This window comes from Lissotriton helveticus, chromosome 4_1, assembly GCF_964261635.1.
Source record: "Lissotriton helveticus chromosome 4_1, aLisHel1.1, whole genome shotgun sequence".
NCBI classification, from domain to species: domain Eukaryota; kingdom Metazoa; phylum Chordata; class Amphibia; order Caudata; family Salamandridae; genus Lissotriton; species Lissotriton helveticus.
The window spans coordinates 480,961,947-480,984,769 of record NC_136063.1 but is presented as its reverse complement, the minus strand read 5'-3'; the positions used below and the strand labels follow the sequence as shown (position 1 = coordinate 480,984,769).

Here is a 22,823-nt window from a genome sequence, read left to right as displayed (position 1 = left end):
CGTTTAGATGAGCGATTATCCCGTTGACGAAGAGGCAAAACAGGGTCGGCGCCAGCACACAACCCTGTCTTACCCCTCTGCCCACGGGAAATCTATCAGTCAGCTCCCCCGACCTCCCACACCTCACCTGGGCATAATTATTATGATGCAGCCTCTGCAGGGTCAATAAAATATCTGGTGGAACGCCCATCCCTGCTAAGATAACCCAGAGTTTTCCCCTGGGCACGAGGTCGAAGGCGGCTCTTAGGTCCACGAAAATCGTGTACAGACTACCGCCCTCGAACCTCACTGCCCTCCAGTAGATCAAATTCAGTCTAAAGACCTGGTCCACAGTCGATACCCCTTTCCTAAAACCTGCCTGATATGGACTGAGGGCGCCCACCTCCTCAATCCATTCCTGAAGCCTGTTCAGGAGAACCCTGCCGAACAGCTTCTGTGCTACATCTATCAGGCTAATCGGTCTGTAGTTGGCTGGGAGCAGGGGGGATCCTTTTTTGAAAATCGGGACCACCTCGGCCCCCAGCCAAGTACTGGGGATTTCCATCCCACCGAGGACACCGTTAAAAAGGGCTGCGAGGTAGGGCGCCCAGACGGTGGTCTCCTGCTTATACAGGTCTCCCGGTAGCCCGTCGAGTCCAGGCGCCTTCCCTGAAGCCAGGCCTGAAATAGCAGCCATAACCTCGCTCAGTGTTATTTGATCCACCTGCAAGCCCTGTCTCACTGGTTCAATTGATACAGGAAGTTCTCCGGACTCAGCGCTATATAGCGACTGGAAGTGGGCCTGCCATAATCCAGGAGCTATATTAGGCACCACTGCCGAATGTAGACTCCCTGATCCCCCATTCACCATTCTCCAGAACAGGCGTTGATCTTGTACTGCTAGGGCCTTTGTGAGCTCTTCCCACTGATTTTCCTCCCATTCTATTTTGGCCTGTGCAAGGAGTTTCTTATAGGCTTGTCTACATTGCTTGAGACGTTCCCCTCCTTTGCCCTCCTTAATTACTCCAAGGAGTTTTGTTTTGGCCCTTCTACAGGCTATGTTGTACCATTGTGTTTTGCCTTGGGGCCTCTCTTTTAGCTTTTGCACTTTGCATGAAAAGTGGGGTGCCGCCGCTTTTATAAGATCTTTATGGGCATCAAACAATTTACTCCTAATATCTATTTTGTTTGCCACACTATCAAGGTCCCCAACAGTTTCCAGGATGGGGGTAATCTCTGCATAGAGCAGTGGGAGTTTATCCTTGTTTGTGACCATATGCTCCCACCTAATTCTTCTCCTGTTGTTATCCATAAGGAGTGTGGGATGGTTCCCTTCCTCATGGATCGCTAGGCCCTGGGGTGCTGGGTGGACGAGGTCTAGCTCGAGAGCATTGTGGTCACTGTCCATCCTATCAATTACCCTAAAATCCTGTATTGTTGACCACTTTGCTAGTTGAACCAAAATGTAGTCCAAGTGTGACTCCCTTCCCTGGCGATTATAAGTAATTTTGCCTGGAGTGTCGGAGTTGGTGCGCCCATTACACGCTCTGAGCCCGTACCTTAACGTGAGGGCAGTAATTTGCAGCGCTAGCGGGGTCCAAGCTTTCGGAGATGGCACATCAACCCCTGGTACTGCCCACCTATCTTCTTCTACTGATAGGAACCCTTCCTGGAGGCCGGGGAGTGGCTCAAAGTGAGAGTTAAAGTCTCCACCCACCACATAGTATGAATCAGTCGACAGTTCAGATAAAAAGTTCGAGAGTTCATTAAAAGTCGGTGATTCTTTTGCCTTTCCCATTGGCCTGGAGTAGATATTGACCAGCAGGAGGTTAACTTTGTTTGGCCATGTTAGTGAGACCGCGAGGATGTCATCGGAGCTGCATGGGAGCCGTGTTGCCACACAGCCCAGGTGAACAGCAATCCATGTCGCAAGGCCCCCTGATGGTCGGCCTTTGCCTTCCCACCTAGCTGGGATAAAGAAGGATGCGTAGCCTTGATGCTCATAGTCCTCTCTGGCCCAGGTTTCCTGAAACATGCATATGTCACCAGTTTCTATGTACTTTCCCCAGGCCGGCTCTTCCAATTTGTTTGCCAATCCCGCGATGTTCCAGGAGATTATCCTCAAATGTTCGGAGGTGGAAGATGTCATAGCGTGAGGCATGGGGGAGGTAAGTCCATAGTCCACTTGTGTTGCAGGGCTTGTGGCTGGGACAGCAGAAGGTGCATATGACTCCATGGATCCCAACTCCCCCTCGCCCTCAGGGGAGGGAGCCATAGTTATCCGCTCAGCAGCAACTACTCCATCAATGGCTAGGTAGGAGGATTCAATTCGACCGTGTTCTGGGGCAAATGAGTCATTCAATGGACCAAAAATTGCACCGGGGGACACAGTGGGAGGATCCAGGGGGCCACAGAAGCCCGATACCCCTGGCGCATACTTACTGACAGTGAGTCAGTCGACCCCGTCCAGCCCGTTCAAACAGTTAAAGCGATTAAAATCGCAAAGGGGTGTGTCCGGCGGTTGGAAGTACGGACGTTGGACAAAGCCTTTGTGATTTCGTCTGTAGTCCACCCTTGTCCAACCATCGTTTGTTGGGGCCTGGTGCCTGGGAATTGGGGGAAAGAAAAAGGATACTGGGAGGGTCTGTATGGTGGAGTCAAGGGATCGGTTAATTCCTTCACAGATGTGTCGAACCGTGCCCGGGTCTTTAAAGGTTACCATAATACAGTCCCCCACTATGGTTTTCCTGGTCTTCCCTAGCCATGGAACCCTTCTCACCATGATGATCTCGTTGTTAAAGTGGGGTGGCAGGGGACGGTTCCAGTTAAGCCATTTGATTACCTTTTTCTTCAGGGATTGATAATCCTCGTTTTCTCCTGATCTTAGATGGGGGGCACCAGCTAGGACCACCATAAGTCTGTTAGCCTCAGGTGGGAGATCTGGCCTCCGTGGTCTAGGATTTGGGCAAGTGGGCATGGGTGGGGGGGTATTAACCTGATCTTGATGGGTTCCAGTGGGCTCTATTTGTGGACTGTGTGGGACTAGAACCACCGGGTCAATGGGTCTGTTACTTGGGTTATTGTGCCGTGCTTGGAACTGGACAGCCATAAGGGGTTGCAGAGGGGTGGCAGATGGCATGCTTCTGGGGGGAGCTTTGTTGACATTGGTTACTTTAGAAGATTCCCCACCCGAGGAATGGGTTTCCACTATCTTAGTCTGTTTGCTTACTAGAGTATTCAGAGTGGTAAGAGAAGTTTCTAGTAAGGTGAGCCTAATCTCGACTTTTTTTAAACTGTCGGTGATGGGCTGCAGAAGGGAGCGGAGTAGAAATTCTATGCTCCCCTTAGCAGAGAGTGGGTTGTTTGGATTCAGTGTAATAGCCTCTGGCTCTTTGGAGGTAGCAATTATGCTGGGGTTTGAGAGCTTAGGTGGTGGCACTATCTCCGTAGTCTTCCCCGGTACAGTGGTGTTAGTACTTTTCTTGCCAAAGTCCAAATGTGATATTTTGGATTTCCCCCACCCCCCCGCTGTTTTCCGAGCCTGTTTACTAGGTGGGGGCCTATGTATCTCCGCCATGACATTTAATTTAGGCTTGATCTTATTAGGCAATTGTGTAGGTTGGGTTTGGGTTACCAGGTTAACAGGGGTATGGGAAATCTCTAAAGGGGCTGGTTCTGTGTCTTTTCCAAGTGCTATCCCTGGGGTAGAGGGAACTTCCCTTAATAGAGCAGGGAAATCCTCTAATGTTGAATTATCTAGACTACAGGGTAGCGCGCCTACCTCTTGAGTGGTGGGGTAGGGAATGATATCTAGCAAAGACCTAGTTTTCATGGATTCAATGGAGCGCCTACGCTCCGCCCTACGTTTCTCGAGTGAACCTTCCAAGTCCGCCTCACCTTTATTGGGTTTGAAATAATTGTCCAAAGTCCCGGAGCTGGAGGCACCATCCCTTGAGGGGGTTTCCCGTGGTGGGGGCGAAGGCATAGCCTTGGTTATGACGCTAAGGGGGATCAAGAGAGGGGGCCCGGCCCGGCCTCCTTCGGCCCCTGACGGCCACAGACGGTCCCGCCCTTGTCCCGGGCTTCTCCCGGTCGCTCCCGCGAGGCGGGGACCTGCACTCCTTTAGATACTACAGCTATGCGATAGGCGGGGGGGCGTGGCCAGCGGGGAGAGCAGCCCAGGTGTTGCTGGTTGGGCGCGCAGGGGCTCCTGGTCGTTGGAGTCCCCTGCCTTGCTCGCAGCCCCGCTGGTTCTCTTGACTACCCCCGCGCTCCTCCTTAGCTCCTCAGTTCAGTCCTTCAGGCGGGCGACGCGCTGCGGGACCCGCGAAGCGGGTCCGGCGAGTCGTGGGTTTGATGACAAGGTCCAAAGATCCGCTGGGCAGCAGGTCCAACACGCTCCACCTACAGGCTGCAAGTTCTGTAAAAAGGTGTCCCACGAACGCTGGGGTACAAGCAGCTTTTGACTCCGTTGGCGGGGGGCGTGGCCAGCGGGGAGAGCAGCCCAGGTGTTGCTGGTTGGGCGCGCAGGGGCTCCTGGTCGTTGGAGTCCCCTGCCTTGCTCGCAGCCCCGCTGGTTCTCTTGCCTACCCCCGCGCTCCTCCTTAGCTCCTCAGTTCAGTCCTTCAGGCGGGCGACGCGCTGCGGGACCCGCGAAGCGGGTCCGGCGAGTCGTGGGTTTGATGACAAGGTCCAAAGATCCGCTGGGCAGCAGGTCCAACACGCTCCACCTACAGGCTGCAAGTTCTGTAAAAAGGTGTCCACAATAAGCAGATTAGATCTATGGCAACAGAAATATGTTTCATAGAGAACAAATCTGGCCTGTAGCTGTCATCATTGGCCTATCACCATAAACAACTGTGGCCTCATGTACTGATTGTATTCTTTCGCACAAGGCATCCATTAGGCATACAATAATAAAATTACATACTACCCAAACTTACAGTTGGCAGGCCAAATACCTATCTCACCGAAGAAAGCCTAACAAGGTTTCTGCTGTACACAATTTGGCAGAGGGGATGACCAGCACCAAACCCCTTGCCTACTATGGTAATCTGTGAGATTCCATGTAACAAATTACCTACATTTAATTACCTATTGACTTTACCATATGCTCTTTACAATCAATATGTCATGCCTGCTGCCTTTTATAATAAACAATCAGGCACATATCCTTTTTCATTGGCTTGTCACACAAAACAATTTAAGTTCATTTTACTGAGTGTAACATTTCCACAAGGCAACCATACAGTCATAAAAGTACAAATGTATTCAAAATTACAGTTACCAAAGAAGAATACAATCTCTCCTAAGAGACCCAAAGAAGGAATGGATCACGAACACCAAATCCCTTGCCTCCTATTGTAATCTATAAAATTACATGTAACAAAATACATGCCTACAAAATGTAATAATAATCTATACTTAAAAGACCATTGTTTTTAACACATGCTTTTCACAATAAGTAGGCCAGGCCTAATGTCTTAGTAATAATGTTTCATAATAGACAGATCAAACCTATGACTTTTCCTAATGAATCAATGACGCCTTTACCCTTTAACATTAGCTTTGCAGTTTATCCAACACAACCCTATTCAAGTGCAACCCTATTCAAGTGCAACCCTTTTCAAGTGCAACCTAATCAAAATTACAAATCTATAGAAAAACACTGCTCAAAAACAACATCCAAAATGCTCTTAACAGGCCTAACAAGAATCATCACAATCAAAACCTCCAGGTCAGAGTGGATGGCCAAAGCCAAAACCCTAGCCTACTAAATTAATCTGTGAGCTTGCATGTAAAAACCTGTCTTTAGCCTGTAACAAAATGCACGGCTTACTGCCTTTAGCATAAACATTTCACAAATAATAAGCTGGACCAATTGCATTTATTGTAATGTTTCATAATAAGCGGACTAAACCTATGGCATCGGATATAACATTTTCAGTGTACCAACAGGAATACAGGTAATCACCATAACCAACTCGGACAGACAGTTTCGAGTGTATGCTTTTCACAAGGCAAGCATCAGACAAACATTCATAAAGTTAGAAAGGTATACAAAACTATAGTTAGCTAAGCAAAATGCTATCTTTTCTAAAATTACCTAAAAAGGATCCTCACAGAGCAAACCAGATCCACAGTTTGTCACACTGGTTGTCTAAAACCTTGGTTTACTATGGTCATATGTGAAATTCCATGTAACAAAATACATATCAGTAGGCTTTAACACAGCCTAATACAAATCTTGAGTGATGGTCATGTGGAATTACAAGATGAATAGTCTGACATGGACAGGACAGTAAAAGGAACACTCTTAATTGTTAGAATTCTGTGTATGATACTTTTGCACAAACGCGAATACCACTAAGTAGTTCTGCCATCCTTGTAACTGAAGGGCTTGGCAGTGGTAGTTAAGACCGGTTGAAGCACAAATTGAACACACTGTAACAGTCTCCAAACCTTAGTATGATTATCTAGTTGTCACTATCTTTGTCTTGGACTGAATTCACACCATTGCCTTGAAAGTGCATTTCAGAGTCTATAGGTGTCTTCTAGGGGTAAATGGCATTCTACTTCATCTCCTGCCATTACGGCGATTATAGGTAGATGCTCTTTATCTCTCTGTAGCTTATCAAATTTTGTTTTGGGCCTTAATGATTCTTAGTCAGAGCCTCACAACTATTGTTTATCAGTAACCTAGCTGAATGGACAATGCTACTGTGGCACTCTCCATGCCATCTTGCATTTGCCTTCATACAGGGGCAGCGGTGTGGGACAACCATTCTCCAGACATCTTTCTAGTTTTGACCCCTCACTTTCCTTACAGGTAGACCAATGATACAGAAGTTATTACTTCAAGAACAAACTTAACAGTCTTCTATCCTGTATTCTAAGAACCTTACTTTATAAGTCATAACAAGTACTGGTTTTCAAAGTCCTCTCTAATGGTTGTAGAACTTCGGTCATGATTTCAATTTCTTGACTTTGTCTACTGTCATTTTAATCCCACAGAAGGCTGAGATCAATACTCACCTGATCTATTTGATGTCCTGGGCTTCTTTTGTACTAGGGATGCATATGCAAATGTTATCCAATATGTCAGTTGGAATCTGAATGTGCTCACCATCAACTATGTGGATAGTACATACCAGGGTCTTTTTCTTGGAAATCAATGTTTCTGTAACATGCCTTGTAAGTTTTAATGTCTTCCGCTTGCCCAACTTAGTATGGATATTTGGATATTTTGCAATTAAGTGACATTGCTTTGGTCATCTAAAGAAAAGAAAAAGCGGGGTCCTGTTTTTCAAGAAAATTGCTAGGGTTCTGATGTATCATGAAGATGAATGAAAATAAAGCTGCATTCTAGGTCCATATATGTATCTAGCAGCCAGGGGTAAATCAGAATAAGGGCTCCCAATTTTCATGCCCTTACCAAGCACTCCCAACTGGGTCATTTAACTACCCTCCTTCTGTTCCAGGTATCTTACTTTCCTGGTTACTTGTTTGGAGTCATGTGTTACACTGATTTGTATTCCCCAGGTGCTAGACTGTCAGTGTCCACTGTAGTATTGAGATCCCCTCAACATGGAATAAACACTTGTGTTCAATGAGGTGCAAGAATTGCCTCTGTAATGCACACACAGGCCAATTAATGGGGCCTCATTTCCACTTTGCCAATTCAAGATGTTTCTTGCCCCAGGAACCAGCATCAGATCCAATACCACCATTGAGTCACAGGGTCTTGTTGGGTCTGGTAACACGTTTACAAAAGTTAGTCTTTCCCCTTCTAGTATAGGGCCAATGCTAAGGTCACACTCCTTCTGACCTATTTCTTATCTGCCTCATTCCACTCATGTCTTCTTTAATTTTTATCCACAGATACGTGGTGTGGGCATGGCCCCAGAGGCCTTAAAAGTTCAATTTCATTTGTTCCAAGGGGTACCTAGGAAGTTGTGCTCTCTTGGTTCTTGATATCTCTCCACTCTGCTTTGATGGCATTTCTTGCCTAGCGACCAGCTCGTGGATGCTTGCTTACTTGTACTTCTTTTACTACAGCCTTGTCTAGGAGCTTCAGCCTAACACCAGCGGGGTCCCTCCAAGCCGGTGTCCAGCTGTCGGGTTTAGTAGACATTCATCACCCCAGGCATCTCCACCAAGGATGGGGCACGGCACATCATAATGATTTCTTTGCTGCCATCTTAGAACACCCCACAGACAAAGTATAGCAGCCCACTGGTGGTGGATGGCTGACTGGTCTTCAATTCAGAAGCTGCAGCTGAGTACAGATGTAGGTGATGCTGCTTCAAATGAGGATACATACATATATATATATCCAACAAAGTGGTTCCCGTTTTCCCTGAATTGGCGCTACATAGCGGTGCGTCGCTCCTGCGGCAGAACCAAGCCGCTCACAAATCCAACAGCGTAAATTCCGAAGAACAAACGGATTGAACCGCAACTCTCAGCCACTGTTTTCAAAACAATTATTTTTTTTATTTTTTTTCGAGCACAGATTTCAACCAACGCGTTTCGGTAGTTCAGCTACCTTGCTCACGGTTGATTACACCTGAAGTTGCACATTGTTTTAAACACACCCAGATTACCCACAAAGCATGCAATTCCCAAACTTCCTGTTTGTTTCGAAGCTAGGAATTCTGGACTATGTAGTTTTCATTAATGAATCCATCTCATCATGGTTATTAAACAGTATTTCTAGACATTCTGTCTATTTCATCATACCCTTTACGCTGCGCAAATAATTAGTGCACTGTGAATTATAGCCCTCAGGTGGGCTTGCCTCCTAGCTTTTCGCAATTTCTAATGCCCTCCAGTGGGCTTTAAAGGGTGTGAACAGAAACAGTTAAATTCGAGAAGTTAGGGTTAATTCCAGTTTACAAATGGATGTACAGTTCCTCCGACTGGTTCAAGCCTAGGGGGGTCATGGTTCGAAAATTCAGAATGTGTTGTGACTCTTTTTGCCTTGAAAGTTTTTCTCGGGGGCCACCTCGATCAGATAGGGACATTGTTTCTATTCCCCAAAACTTTAAGAGTTTCCAATTTCCATCGTGATGGCTCTCCATGTGCGTGGCTACCGCGTTATTTCTGTCCTTGTTGACTGTAGCGCGGACATGTTGTAGGATTCGTATTTTCAATTCACATATGGTGCTCCCTATGTACTTCAACTTGCAAGGGCATTCTATCATGTAAATTGTGTATTGACTTTTGCAAGTTATAAGTTCTTTTATTTTCCAATTTTTTTTGTTAGCCATGACTAATTCTTTTGTGGGTTTAGCAATCTCACACACCTTGCAGTTATAGCATTTGACGAACCCCTTTGTTTTTAACCATATGTTCTTTGACCTCTTACTCTGGAAATGGCTGTGGACCAGCTGGTCTTTTAGATTTCTTGCTCTTCTGTAAGTTATGGTTGGGTGAGCCCTCATCTTTTGTCCCACTGTGGGATCTAGTTGCAATATCTTCCAATTCCTTTTTAAGATCTGAAATACTGTTTAATAACCATGATGAGATGGATTCATTAATGAAAACTACATAGTCCAGAATTCCTTGCTTCGAAACAAAAGGAAGTTTGGGAATTACATGCTTTGTGGGTAATCTGGGTGTGTTTAAAACAATGTGCAACTTCAGGTGTAATCAACCGCGAGCAAGGTAGCTGAACTACCGAAACGCGTTGGTTGAAATCTGTGCTCGAAAAGAAAATAAATAAATAATTGTTTTGAAAACAGTGGCTGAGAGTTGCGGCTCAATCCGTTTGTTCTTCGGAATTTACACTGTTGGACACATATATATATATATATATATATATATATATATTCTCTTCTTGGAGCTGAATAAAGGTTATTTATCCTTAAACAAATGTTGCTGCTCACCTACCAAGTAAATTAGCCTTTTGTAAATGATAATCTCGTAGAAAACATAGACATGAAAGCTAGTTCTTGCTTGTCTTTTAGAAAATACTTTGTAGGTTGTGTCACACTCGATATATATATATATACATGGCATTTAGTACAGGTTTAGTGGCTGGTGTAAAAAGTGGCTATTGAATGTATTGTGAGTGCATGACTAAAGATTCCACGTGTTCCTCATAGTGTCACTTTTGAACTAGCTTTCATGTCTATGTTTTCTACGAGATTATCATTTACAAAAGGCTAATTTACTTGGTAGGTGAGCAGCAACATTTGTTTAAGGATAAATAACCTTTATTCAGCTCCAAGAAGAGAATAGCCCTAGTCCAAATACCATCATCATATTGAAAATAAAAATTAATGCAAATGACTATCCTTCCATTGTATGTTTGCCATGAATATCTGTGGACATATGCTGTCTATTTTCAAAAGTCCTTTTTATCTTGAACGAAAATACATGTTTGTTGGCAAAGCACTTACTTCACAGTACACCATGTCAAAACCCTATGCAATGCATCTTTTTCTCACAAGCAATATTTTTACTCTGACAGTGTTTGCTTCCTCATCAGGCAACTGCAACAAAAAGGGTTTTGGAGAAGATGACCTCCACTATCCCAACAGTAGTTGGTAGTATTTAGAGTGACTATTGGCTCAGGGGCATATCTGAACCTTGAAATTAGTCACCTTTTGGCGGTTCCCAAATGTTTGGTGGGCATCCGTAGTCAGTTTTGACCACCGTCCATCATACTTTTAAAGTTTGTTTGTTTTTCAATAGCAAATCCAAATGTGGGAATTTGTTTCTGAAAAAAAAAATAATGGCCTCCCACACTTAGGTGTTTTTGACCACAGTGTAAGGGTCATTATTTGTTTTTTCTGTCCCTCCCTTCAGTGGAAGACATAAAACAAGCATTTGCAATGCAAACGGTCTCGCCTCTGGGACCTTATAAGGATTAAGAAACGCAGCATATTGTGCGTCCCCGGAGCTTTTACAGTGCTGAGTTGCTGATGAGAAAGCGGTGTCCTGTGATTTTGGGCAAATAACTTACAATACAATCAGCAATTTCGGAGGTGTGGTGGGGTTGGGGTTAAGGGGTAGGGAGAGACGGCACACGGTAAGCAGGCTGCCATGAGCAGGAAACAAGACGCAATGGTGACAATGAAACCAGTGTACTGTGATTTTGGGCAAATCACTTAAAATACAAGCAGCGCTCTCGATGGGTTGGTGGTTGCGGGGTGACAGGTAGGGAGACATGGCACGCAGTGTGACAGGAACAGCATTTGAACTTATAAATGACTCCTTGCAACATTTAAAATACAGCAGTGAAACAGCATCAAACATGCTGTGAAGGATGTACAGTCAGAGCTGCGGACGTAGAAGATTTAGTTTTGGTGTCAGCTCAACATCCTGTGATTTTGGGCAAATCACTTAAAATGCAAGCAGCGTTCTTTGAGGGGTGGTGGGAGCAGGGTGAAGGGAACGGAAAGACGGCACAGGGTATGCAGGCTGCCATGAGCAGGAAATAAGTCGCAATGGTGACAATGAGAGTGATGTCCAGTGAATTTGGGCAAATCCCTTAAAGTACCAGCAGCGATATCAGAGGGGTGGTTGGTGCGGGGTGAAGGGGTAGGGAGATTTAGAACAGGGCGAGCAGTAAACAAGACACAATGGTGAAAATGAAAGCAATGAGGGGGTGGGGAGATACAGAACACAATGTGACTTGAACAGCATTTGAGCTTATAAATGACTCTATCTGGCAACATTTAGAACACAGCAATGAAACAGCATCACATGCTGCGAAGGACATGCGTTCAGAGCTGCCAACTCGGGAGTACGAGTCTTGACATAAGGCTCAATACCCTGCAATTTTGGGAAAATCACTTAAAATACAAGCAGCAATCTCTGAGGGGTGGTGGGGGCAGGGTGAAGGGAGAGACGGCACAGGACGAGCAGGCTGCCACGAGCAGGAAACAAGACACAATGGTGAAAATTAAAGTGGTCATGTTGTGAAAAGGTACACGGCCTCCAACGTAAAACAATAATTAAACCTGAAATGCAAATGCAGACCAAAACTTAAAGCACAGTGTCCGTGGAGCGAGCACTGTGCTGATACACAAGCTGAGGCAAACAAGAAAAGAAATAGTGCGCACAACGGAACCTAAATAAACATTCATTTATGAAGGGCACGAACAGCAACGAATTGAAAATATGGGAGGTGCTTCAAGACACAGTCTAGATTACAGCAGGCCTCGCAGAGCAGCACATGTGCTGCCCTGGCTCGACCTTAAAATTGCTTTGCACCATCCACCCTGAATTCAGTGGGTAGTGTAGTGCCTTTCTTCCATTGCCCGCTATTCTGTTAGAAGACAGGGACTCCATTGACAGAAAGCTTAGGGGATGCACATCTCTAAAAGAGGCAGGCAGACCAAGTGTTGGGTGGACAGGTTACTACACTATATTTGTAACAGAGTACCCTGGCTAAAACACTCTAAATCAGGCCCTTAGCATCGAAGTGAATCATTAGACAGAAAGCATGAGGATATGGTAAAGGTGTTAATGAAAAAAGGAGGAGATTCTACTTTACTGACCTCATGCGAGCCAGGACAATCTGCTATGCTTTAAGTGTAAGAGCTATAAAATGGTAAACATTATGTGCACAATAATTATTACAATTTCTAGATCAAAGTTATTCAGAAAATTGTGTACACCACACATTTCTGACCCCAAAGTTGTTGCATAAAATTGACAGTAGAAAAAGTAACATATACACTAGATGTAAATGTGGAGTGGGAACCTGCATTCATATGTGGTGCTGGGGCATTGACATACCAGTTTTCTGAGCTGTTCCATTGCAATGACAGCCATATGTCTATATGGTATATGCCCACAAAGCAAAAGGGTAAACATTAGATTAAAACTACAGTTAGATAAAACAAGGGTAGCTCACATTGGGCATCAGCCTCAAGCTTCTTCACTTAAACATTAGGCACTAGGGCGCACATGCATCTAAAAAGTCAATCACGATTCTTTAGTTGTGATTCTTAAGGATTCGCAATTAAAGAATAGCTATTTCCTATGCATGTAGGAATCGCAAACAAAATTGCGATTCCTACAAATTCCTTAAATGGCGACTCACAAATTGCACGTCGCAATTAAGGAATTGCTTCCCATTCATTCCTATGGGCTAGAGGCTCATAGCAATGGGTACTTGCAAATTGTGCATGCAATTTCAAGGGTGCAAGTGTGCCAAAAGGACACCCTGTTGCACCCCTGAAATTCTAATGTGAACACATATTGAGCACACATATGCCCCAAGGGCATGTGTGTAACCAGGAAGTTTGAAAATGCACTTTAGTGCATTTTTTCAAAGTTTTTGCTAATTATCGTCAAATTTAATTTGGCGGTAATTGACATCCCTTAGTAGCGAAATCGCTATTTTCAATGGCATCATGCATTGCATTTGAGGCATCGCAATTTGCGATTCCTTAAATGCAATCGCAATTTAAGTCATCGCAAATTTTCCAATTTTTGCATTTGGGATGATGCATCCCAAATGCAAAAAATACTGGTTGCAAAGGGTCAGATTCTGAGAATCAGACCATTTGCGACCGTTTTTTCTTTTGATGGATGTGGCCCTCTATATGATTAAAATTAATTTAAGTGTGATGTGAGGTTCAAAAATCCAAAGTTTTAACACATATGCATGTTGTGTTTCAGACTCATAAGGGGCGATTCACATAGGTAACATTCCACAGAAGTAAATATATAAATGTTAGTTTACTCCTACATTTTCTAGTAAATTCATAACTTTAGGATATTCACCATTTTACAAGTTTGAATGTATTACAAAGTGCAGGTTTACATGTCTCCACCCCCATGGAGTGGAGCCTAATTTACAAGTGCAAATGACAAATTGCAGGTTCTCACAAGATGCAGAGTTCTCCCTAAAGTAAAGCATAGGGAAACGTTTCAAAATGTATTAAAGTTTAAAAGAAATTAGTAAAAATGTGTTCATGATAAGCATTAATGTTAAATTAATTTAAACTATTTATTTTGAAAGTAGAACAAAGCACTATTAACTTAATTTTGAATTCAATATTTCATTATTGTAACTATATCAAATTGAATGAAAATCTTAATTTATATAACAAAGTCCCACCTAAAGTACAACATTAATATTCATTTGATATACAGTAAAACATATTAAAAGCTATAAACTGAATTAATTAAAGTTCATTTAATATATTTTTTATAAAAATGAAGTTAGATGTATGTATTCCTTTTTGAAAAATATTATTATCATATTCTAAACTAATAGGTGATTGTTATTTATTAAAAAAATATATTATATTAAAAAATATTTATATTAAATGTATTCACATTTTTTAAAACTTAAAAAACGTTACTTAAAATATAACATTAGTTCCCATGGCCAATTATTATAAGTCTTTGCCTATAATAATTTCTTTGAAAGTGTGTTGCAGTACCAATGGTTAGCCATGTGTGGTGTTGAACTTGAGTTGGAGGACATTTACTATTGTTTTTAGATCTTTTTGGCTGTAGTTACTTTAAAAGTGCAGTTTGTGAGTAGTAATGGGCTTACATTATTATCCCTGGGTCCCTTCCAAATTCCCCCTAACTCTCCCTATACCCCTTGTTACTCCTCTGTTACCCCTCCCCATGTAGTAGTAAAGTATTCTCCATTTAACAGCCACTACCCTTGTCCATCCGACATTTCAGCAGTAGGGATGGAGATCTATGTCAATACAATGTAGGAGCGCATGTAAGTTAGTAAATAGCATTTTGTAGAATGTGAGTAGTACTATTAAATGTACTACAATATGCCATTTGTGAATATGCCCCATAGGATTAGCATTAAAAGAACTGATGGACGTCTCAGATGACAAGCCACTTTAAGCTGCAGATAAAGAAAACAATTAGATGACTACTCATAATCGAAAATAAATGATAAAATATAGAATACATTGTACTTATATTTAATGCACGACAAGGATGATATCAAGTGATCTGAAACCAAATATTGTTCCTAAGCCTATTTTGCAGTCTACTATTTATAGAGTCACAAGGAATACTGCTCCGGCCTTACTGTTTTCCTTCATAATCATTACCTTGTTAAAATGGCCATACAGAGATATGAGCAAAAAAGCAATCCAAATTAATTTATGACCCTGTGGGTACCACTAAGGTCGTGAATCTGAGTATGCCAGAGTAGTATTTACCGCACCATATAAATACAATAGTCTGGGTTGAAGTATTTATGAGGAGTAGTAAATACCTCCTTTTGCAAGTTGTGTAAGGTCAAATGAGGCATTACATGCAGATTTAATATTTATGGCATTGAAATCTGATATATTGTGTTTTTACCACACATTTTAATAGCAGAGGCCCATGCAGGTAAGAGTGGTGAGGCCAGGTGGAGGGAGATATCGACAGACGATGACGAGGAAAAATGTATTATTTATTTGTTTTTCCCTCATCAGCGTCAGTCGAAACCCAGCCCCACAGCTTTTACCTGCACAAGCCGCCACTGCATTTTACCCTGGTTAGACCTGCTGGAACCAATAAAGGTAAAATTGAGATGGTGTGATTGGGTAACTCATATTTACAATCCCTGTGCAAATTCCAATGTATACAGGGATCAGAATTGATCTCCAAATGTTGCATAAGATCCTTAGGAATAAACGTATCAATTAGTTCTGATATGTTATTTTCAGTGCTGCAGAACATTGTACATTATGTAATGTCAAAATACTTCATCAAAAACGTTTGATGACATTTTACAAGTTGTAAAGGGTTGCTGTGGGTTTAAGAAGGGTAAGACCAATATCTGAATCTCAATGGGATATTGGATTGGAAGTCTCATGTAACGAGGCACAACAGCATTTTGTTGCAAACCTAGCTTTGGAAGGTCAAAGCATTAGGTTGGCATATACATGTTATGGATCCCTTCAACATCTATGAGTAAAGGCTACTCAGAGTTAACTAAAGTCAATAGTAACACTTGTCTCTGACTGAAAACATCTTGGGTTTCCATCATCATCAGGAACAGAAAGGCAGGATAATGTTTGTGAACCAATCGTGGACATTTAGATATAATATAATCCACATCTTAGACAAGAGAAAGACAGAACAACTCATAGAAAAGCTTTTGGACTGGGATTCACAGGGTTTATTCCCAGCAATTTCCTATGCATACTCACATAGTAACACTCTAAGGGCCTGATTACAAGTGCAGGTGTTATATATCAACCCAGATAAATAACAATACCACAGGGTTTGTTATTTAATGGGTGAGCTAAAAATAACATACCAAAATAAGCATAATATGGTAAATACCGTCGGTTTTCCCCCCCATTAAATTTAACAAAGGTTGAATTATTTAATGCATCCGATAATTATTGGATGCGTTACATGCCCAACAACTCTGATACATGCATAAATAGAATATAATGAGCAACTCGTAAAAAAGGCCAGCGACAAGTAAGTAATTTCAGAATTCACAGAACTTGTACATATTTGACCCTAAGCACCAGGGCAAATGGGACTTGAAGGTGTAGAATTCACATCGTCCATTCTGGTAGGTATTTTTTTGAGTGCTTGGTCTGGGGAAGCTCAAATTCAGGATTCAGAACATAACAGTGGTTAGGGTTGACTTTACAAATATGAATTTATTTCTAACCAAACAAACTGTTTATAGGAAACTTAGGATAATGAACGACTGGGACACATAAACATAACTTTCTAACCTAGATTATGAACTGCACAGTAACAAAAGGATCTGTGTGACAAAAGTAGTGACCCATTGAGCTTTGCACACAGAATACTGTTCTGCAACCTGCATAGTACACACTCTTCGCAGCACGCACAGTAACCCTCTGCGCTACCTTAGATGAGTCAAAACTGCCACAAGACAAAACGCCGATCTCTCTCCAACAGGTACATTAATACCAGAGTTTTCTTGGCACTTTTATTTGTTGCTTGAAAACTGATGGGTATACAAGGAACTTTTAAAACTACTGATAAACAGAAAAATACCGAAGCACTTAAAGAAGTCCAACCATCATATAGTATATCCAATAAGGAGTTGCTGTAGGCTCATAACTGTGTTGGTTTAAATGTATTCTTTTCACGGTTGTTCCCATTTCTTGCGTAAAGAAATTCGTTACAAACAGGCAGCTGACGTGTGTTTCGTCGCCTAGACTTATTCAAGGCTGAGGTCTGCGATCATTTCCGGAATTCCATATATTGTAAAACAATACTCTAGTACCTCACAATGTTGCATCCTCTGATGTTGAGAACACGAGGACTCGGTATCAAAACCAGCATATCTGTAAGTGCCGGTGCTGGGAAAAGTATATCGAACTGTGATAGTGGCAAGTGTGAATATGTTTGTAGTTGTAACCACACTTGCCACTATGACAAAAGAACATATGCTTCCCCAAATTTATGTACGGGTTGGGATCTGTGGACATTGAGTCATAGCCACCTTTTATGCACTTTTAAAACTGCTGCACTGCTAAAAAAAATTGGTCCCCAGGAGCAAAACCGATCCTCCCTCCTTCCAGCCTGCCAGGGAAACCCCCGGGCTAATCTGGCCTTGCTAAGCACCTGTAAAGTTTGTGACTCTGCTGCCAAAAATAGATCTTTCTTCATATCACAGTTAATATGAACAGGTAGATAAATTTTTTGTTGACTTTTTTTTTTACATTTAGATGTATTCTTACCAACAGCAAAGAGAAACACAAGTAATAATATACAAAATCAAATGATTATACACTTGATTTTAGGTTTGCTGATTAAAAATATGTTTCAGTGGAGGAGCCAAGATGGCGTCCGGGTAGGACGTCCAGTCCCTCGGCTCCGAGGACCATCTCCTCCTTTGCAGCAATCCTGCCGGCTATCCTGAACCGCAGTGGCGAATTGTGGAAAATGATGACTTCCGGCGACCCACGGAGAAATCCTGAGGCTGTAACATCCTTGCAAGCGGGAGAAATGACCGATTAAACTCTGCGGCCCACAGCAGCTCTGAGACCGGGGCCCCGAGTAGGCAGCGAGGCCGGCTACCAAGTGCACAACACGGGATGCCAACGATCGCAGTGAGCCGGTCGGATCATATCATGTGCGAGACGGCCGAACTTCAGCACGCAAACCCCGTTGGACTGTCGGTACGGATTTAATCGTGCCTGGCTCTTTGTACGGGGCAACCGCACGGCTGCAAGTGCCCTGTTTGCTGGCCGCCGAGAAACGGCTTGAGTAATGTCCCGCAATCGGCGGGAGGCTCCCGAATTTCTACTCCCGCTACTTTTTGCTAGAAAACGTCTCTATGGGTCTTAGCTTGTGGCAACATACTGGCATCGTCTACCACTATAATAGTGCACGGAACTTTGGCTTCCCACCTTGAGTACCCTGGCCTGACTCGGAGTGTCCGCACTCACGCCTACAGCGGACATGATGGAATACAGCCTGGGGGAGCCTGGGCTACAGTGTGATGGTGGAATTGTGGCGCAGGGGGACGCACTCGGAGGGGAGAGTAGAGGAGACCTGGGTTATGGCGATCTTTTGGCAGCTGTTCTCTCCCTCCGTCATTTCATGGCCCACTCTGTTCAAACCCTGCTCGACACGGTGGATGATATCGTGAGCGCACTGGGAAGATTGAGAATGGAAGATTTACAGGTACATAGCGATTCTCCTTGTTCCACGTCCGTCTCCAACAAGATGGCTGCCCTACATTATAATGGCGGATCTGAGACTTCGACCCTCGAAACATACCATGCTGAGGATGTTGCATGTCTGGGACGATGTGAAGACCTCGGACTGGTATCGCGACGGGAGTGCTCGCCCCAAGCCATACTCCCCATTGCCCGGGGGTCGCCTCGGATGTTGTTGGACGTTGACAATTTCCTTCCTGGCTCGGCTCTGCAATATACCATGGAGATGGTTCATTTCTTGCCCAGGCTGGGACCATTGGACTTGCGCGCAGCTGACACGTTTGGGTGGTTGAATCGATTTGACATTTTTGGGTTGCTGTTCGCGTTCTTTTGGGACACTTTGGTACGCAGTGGTGAACGAGATAAAACGGGACAGGGATGAACGCCTCCTATCATTGACTGATGAGTTCCTCGTTGCTGACCGAGCTGGCTATGCGACATGCTGATTTCTCTGATTATACAATTTGCCGGATTCGTGCTTTATAAATTGCTTTGCTAGTAATGTTTTCGTCAACGGATTTTACGCTTCAAGCCATTATTGGAACTATGGGAGGGGGATACCGGGGACTGATATGTGGGTTGTGGATTGCTACCCTTGCTTATGCTGTGGGCTGCCTATGTGTTTCCGACTTCTTTGCTTGTACTGCTTGCCACCGCTAGACGCCATATTTTGCGCTGTTATTGGCCTTAAGGGAGGGTGGAGCCGAGGGACGGGTGGTGGGCTCCTCCCCGCCTTTCTTTCTTTTACGAGAGTTTTAGATTAGGACTCTTTTCTTACTCTCTATATTTCGGGACTCCTTTTACTGGGCGACAGACACACTGCTAGGGGGGGGGTAGGCCGTAGCCAGCTGCAGGGGTGCAGGGTGGGGAGTGGGTGTGGGGGGGTTTTTTGTTTTTGGTTCTATGGGCCTTCTATTCTTTTTCTTTTTCTTTCTTTCTGGGTTTAGACGTTTATCTCCTAGGCGGTACGCAGCGATTCTGGTTTTTTGTTACGATGTGCATTTATCTATCCTGATCGTAATAGACCGGCATCCAACCTGTTGTGCTATGATATCCTGCTCTTGTCTATCCTTCGGAACAAGAACTTTAAAAATTAGACCTCAATATTCCTGAATCGGATCCTTTGCGCTTTTTGTATTGCACCGTACTGTATATGGGAGCCCTCGGGCTCTTGGTTGTGTTGTATCTGCGATTTCTATCAATAAAGGTCTTCCAAAAAAAAAAAAAAAAAATATGTTCCACTCCCCTGTTTCTGCAAACAGAAGCTCCTCTCGAGCATAGGAGCATCCACTTTACGAAATTATAATTTTTTTTCTTTTGGCTCCATGAGGAACGGAGTAATAAAATAAAAAAAATAAATGAACTTGGTGCAGTAGGGAGCTGGCAGCCAAAGAAAATTTCTTGAGCTGAACGATAACGGTACTACAGCCTGCAAATGAAGCATCTGCATTCTTATTGACTGTCTAGCTGCCAACATTCTTTACTGGGTGCTGATATAAGTTATAGTTGGTCTGCCATATTGCTACGGCATGGTGGACCTGCTGCCTCATTTTTCCCCCAAAGAACCCAGCAGTGGCTCCAGTTGTGAATGCAGTAGCCTCTATAAGGGAAGAATATTCTCCAATATAGGGGTCCATTACGATGCCGTCTGGAAAGGCTCCGAACGGCATCCGATTCGGTCAAATCTGATTTGGAAGACTTGTTTCCGACCAACTCGGACACATTTCCGGACGACCGATCTTGAAGTGGGGAAACTGTTCGAACTGTCCGACTCGGTTCCGAACGGCATTCAGAGTAACGGTGTTGGTTGGAACTGACTCTTACAGATCTATGTGCCGCCTTTCCAGACGAGAGATTAGGATGTTGGATTCGGACACCCTTTTCGAATAAGTTGGTCCGACACAGATCGGCTGTCGGAATTTGACTTTGGGGGCCAGTAGCAGGCCCTCCTTCACCCAGGTCCCTCTCAATCAGGCCTATGGGGGTAGCCATGGATCCCCCATTTTCCTGCATGCACAGTGGGGCAGGCTCCATGGGGTGCCTGCCACAGGGTGCAAGATTTACCCCAACCACACCTTTTTTCAATGGGAGCCTGAGTTCTCGTTCGGAACAGAGGCTCCCCTTGAAGTCAATGGGAGTCTGACCGAACGGTGTTCGGACACACCGTAATCGGTCGGATGGACTCCCTGAACCCAAGTTGTTCGGAAAGCATTCCCGGAACTGATTCGGTTGGACTGCTTTCAGGACGACATCATAATGGGCCCACAGTCGAGAATTTCACATTTGTCAGGCTGGGTGTGGCCTGAATGGCAGAGGTGGACCCTCGGTCAATCCTTAAATGAGGCACTAGGGAAAAATGAGAAACATGAGTCTGTAAAGTTACTAAAAGAGAAATAGGTAAATGTCGTCAATCTTTTCAAGCTCCAGGAACAAAGGATCGGAAATCTAACTGCTCTTTTGCTTTCACTTTTACATAATGTTTACATGCTAGAATACCCAATAATGATATTGCAGACCATTGGAAGAGACTTTTTCAATCTCTGGCCTTCTTGAGACAATTATATTCATGTAGAATCCCTTGCAAAAGTATTGTGAAAATCAATAGTTAGCCTGGGACATTTTTGTCTAGGTGAGAGACACAATCATGGCGTGGATGTTGTGTTTCATATTGAAGATATCACTAAACAAATGTGCAGCTAGATTACTTTTTCAAAAAAGGACTTTATTTACTTCTGATGAAAAATACTTCTTTTCCAGTAGGGGCGTGTTCTCCTGAACACTCCTTCAGCTTAAATATCCCAAGTGCATTCATAGTCATGATTGGGACTAGTTGAGGCTAGTAATAGCTCATACACCATGAGGTTGAAGTGCTTCCCCTTTACCAGTGGCAACACCTATGGTATGATTCTGTCATCATTATATCAATGCAGAGGATCCTGTGAAATATCTGTCTTATATCCCATTTCAGAGCATTTCTTACCTTTGAAGAAAACAAAATTTCCATCACTGTTTTCATACACTGCGTCAATTCCAGGGAGCAGGCCCCTCCAGAAGTAGGTAATCTGCATAGGGTACCCATCCATCACTCGGTTGTTCCTGACTCTCCAAAACCATTGATCCTGCAATCCAAGTACAAGTCTTTGTTAGTGGACATCTCTAAAAACAGCAGCAACATTTGTACAGAAGATATCTCCCACTCTAATTCAATATTCAATCGTGGTTATATATGTAAAACATAAATCTGCCTCCTGATTGACACACTTGCACCTGGTGCGCGTTGTTACAACTGTGTTCCTTCGCTCTTACTTAGCCTTTATCCCTTGCTGCTGAAGCTGTTCTAATGAGACAGAAGTCATGAAGCTGCTACTGTCATATTCACTACCTGAACAGTTCTACAGCCCTCTCTCATCCCCCAACCACTAATTTTAGGTGAAGAACCAAGGAGCATGGGGCTGATTATGAGTGACGGTCAACAGACCACTAGACTCATCGGGCTGCAGTCCCACCAAGCATATTATGAGTTTCCTCTCCACCACGACTTTCATGGCAATTCCTCTTCGATGAAAACCGTGGCAGAGAGGAAACAAAGGGGGCCCTACAGAATACCCTGTTGCCTCTGGGCCATGGAGTGCATGCAGGGGGGCAATTGATGTGCCCACCTGTGTGTGCATGCACCCCAGTACCTACACACCATGGACTGCAAGAGTCCATGCCATGCAGGTATTGTCTTTTAAAATTCCCATTGCCATGCCTACTTCATAGGCACTTCTGTGGGAATGCCCAAGAACCGCCAGCAAGTGACTTTAAAAGTCATAATATGGCGGGCGAAGTGCACAAAGGGTTGGCGGTGCAACGGCAGGGCAGTCGCAGTACCAAACCCATAATAAGGCCCTAAGTAATAAAAAATAATAAGGTCATTCACATTACGCCAGACCAGGAAGGACCATTCACTCTTGTGCCTCCCCAACATCTCTGCAACCTACACGCACAGAGAAAACAATCCTGTTATGAAAGTGAAAATCCGGCCTATTTGCACAGTCTGTAAGTTCGAATCAAGAGGGATTTTGACACTCAATGAACCAAATTAGAGGTTACTTCTACAATGCTGGGGTTTTTAGGATCCATGAACTCAAAATGTTATAGTATGTTTTAAGTGTAATTTTCTGCCTTAAATATAAGATCTATGTTTGC

At 43.7% G+C, this 22,823-nt stretch overlaps 1 protein-coding gene across 2 annotated transcripts in view; it reads right to left on the bottom strand.

Moving 5' to 3' along the window:
- Positions 1 to 22,823, bottom strand: part of MMP16 (matrix metallopeptidase 16) — a 586,413-nt gene that overhangs the window by 70,119 nt on the left and 493,471 nt on the right. For both annotated transcript variants that reach the window (XM_078687068.1, XM_078687069.1), the window contains one exon: positions 21,613 to 21,751. In XM_078687068.1, the coding sequence (XP_078543194.1) occupies positions 21,613 to 21,751 (139 nt within the window). The remainder of the gene's footprint in view (positions 1 to 21,612; positions 21,752 to 22,823) is intronic.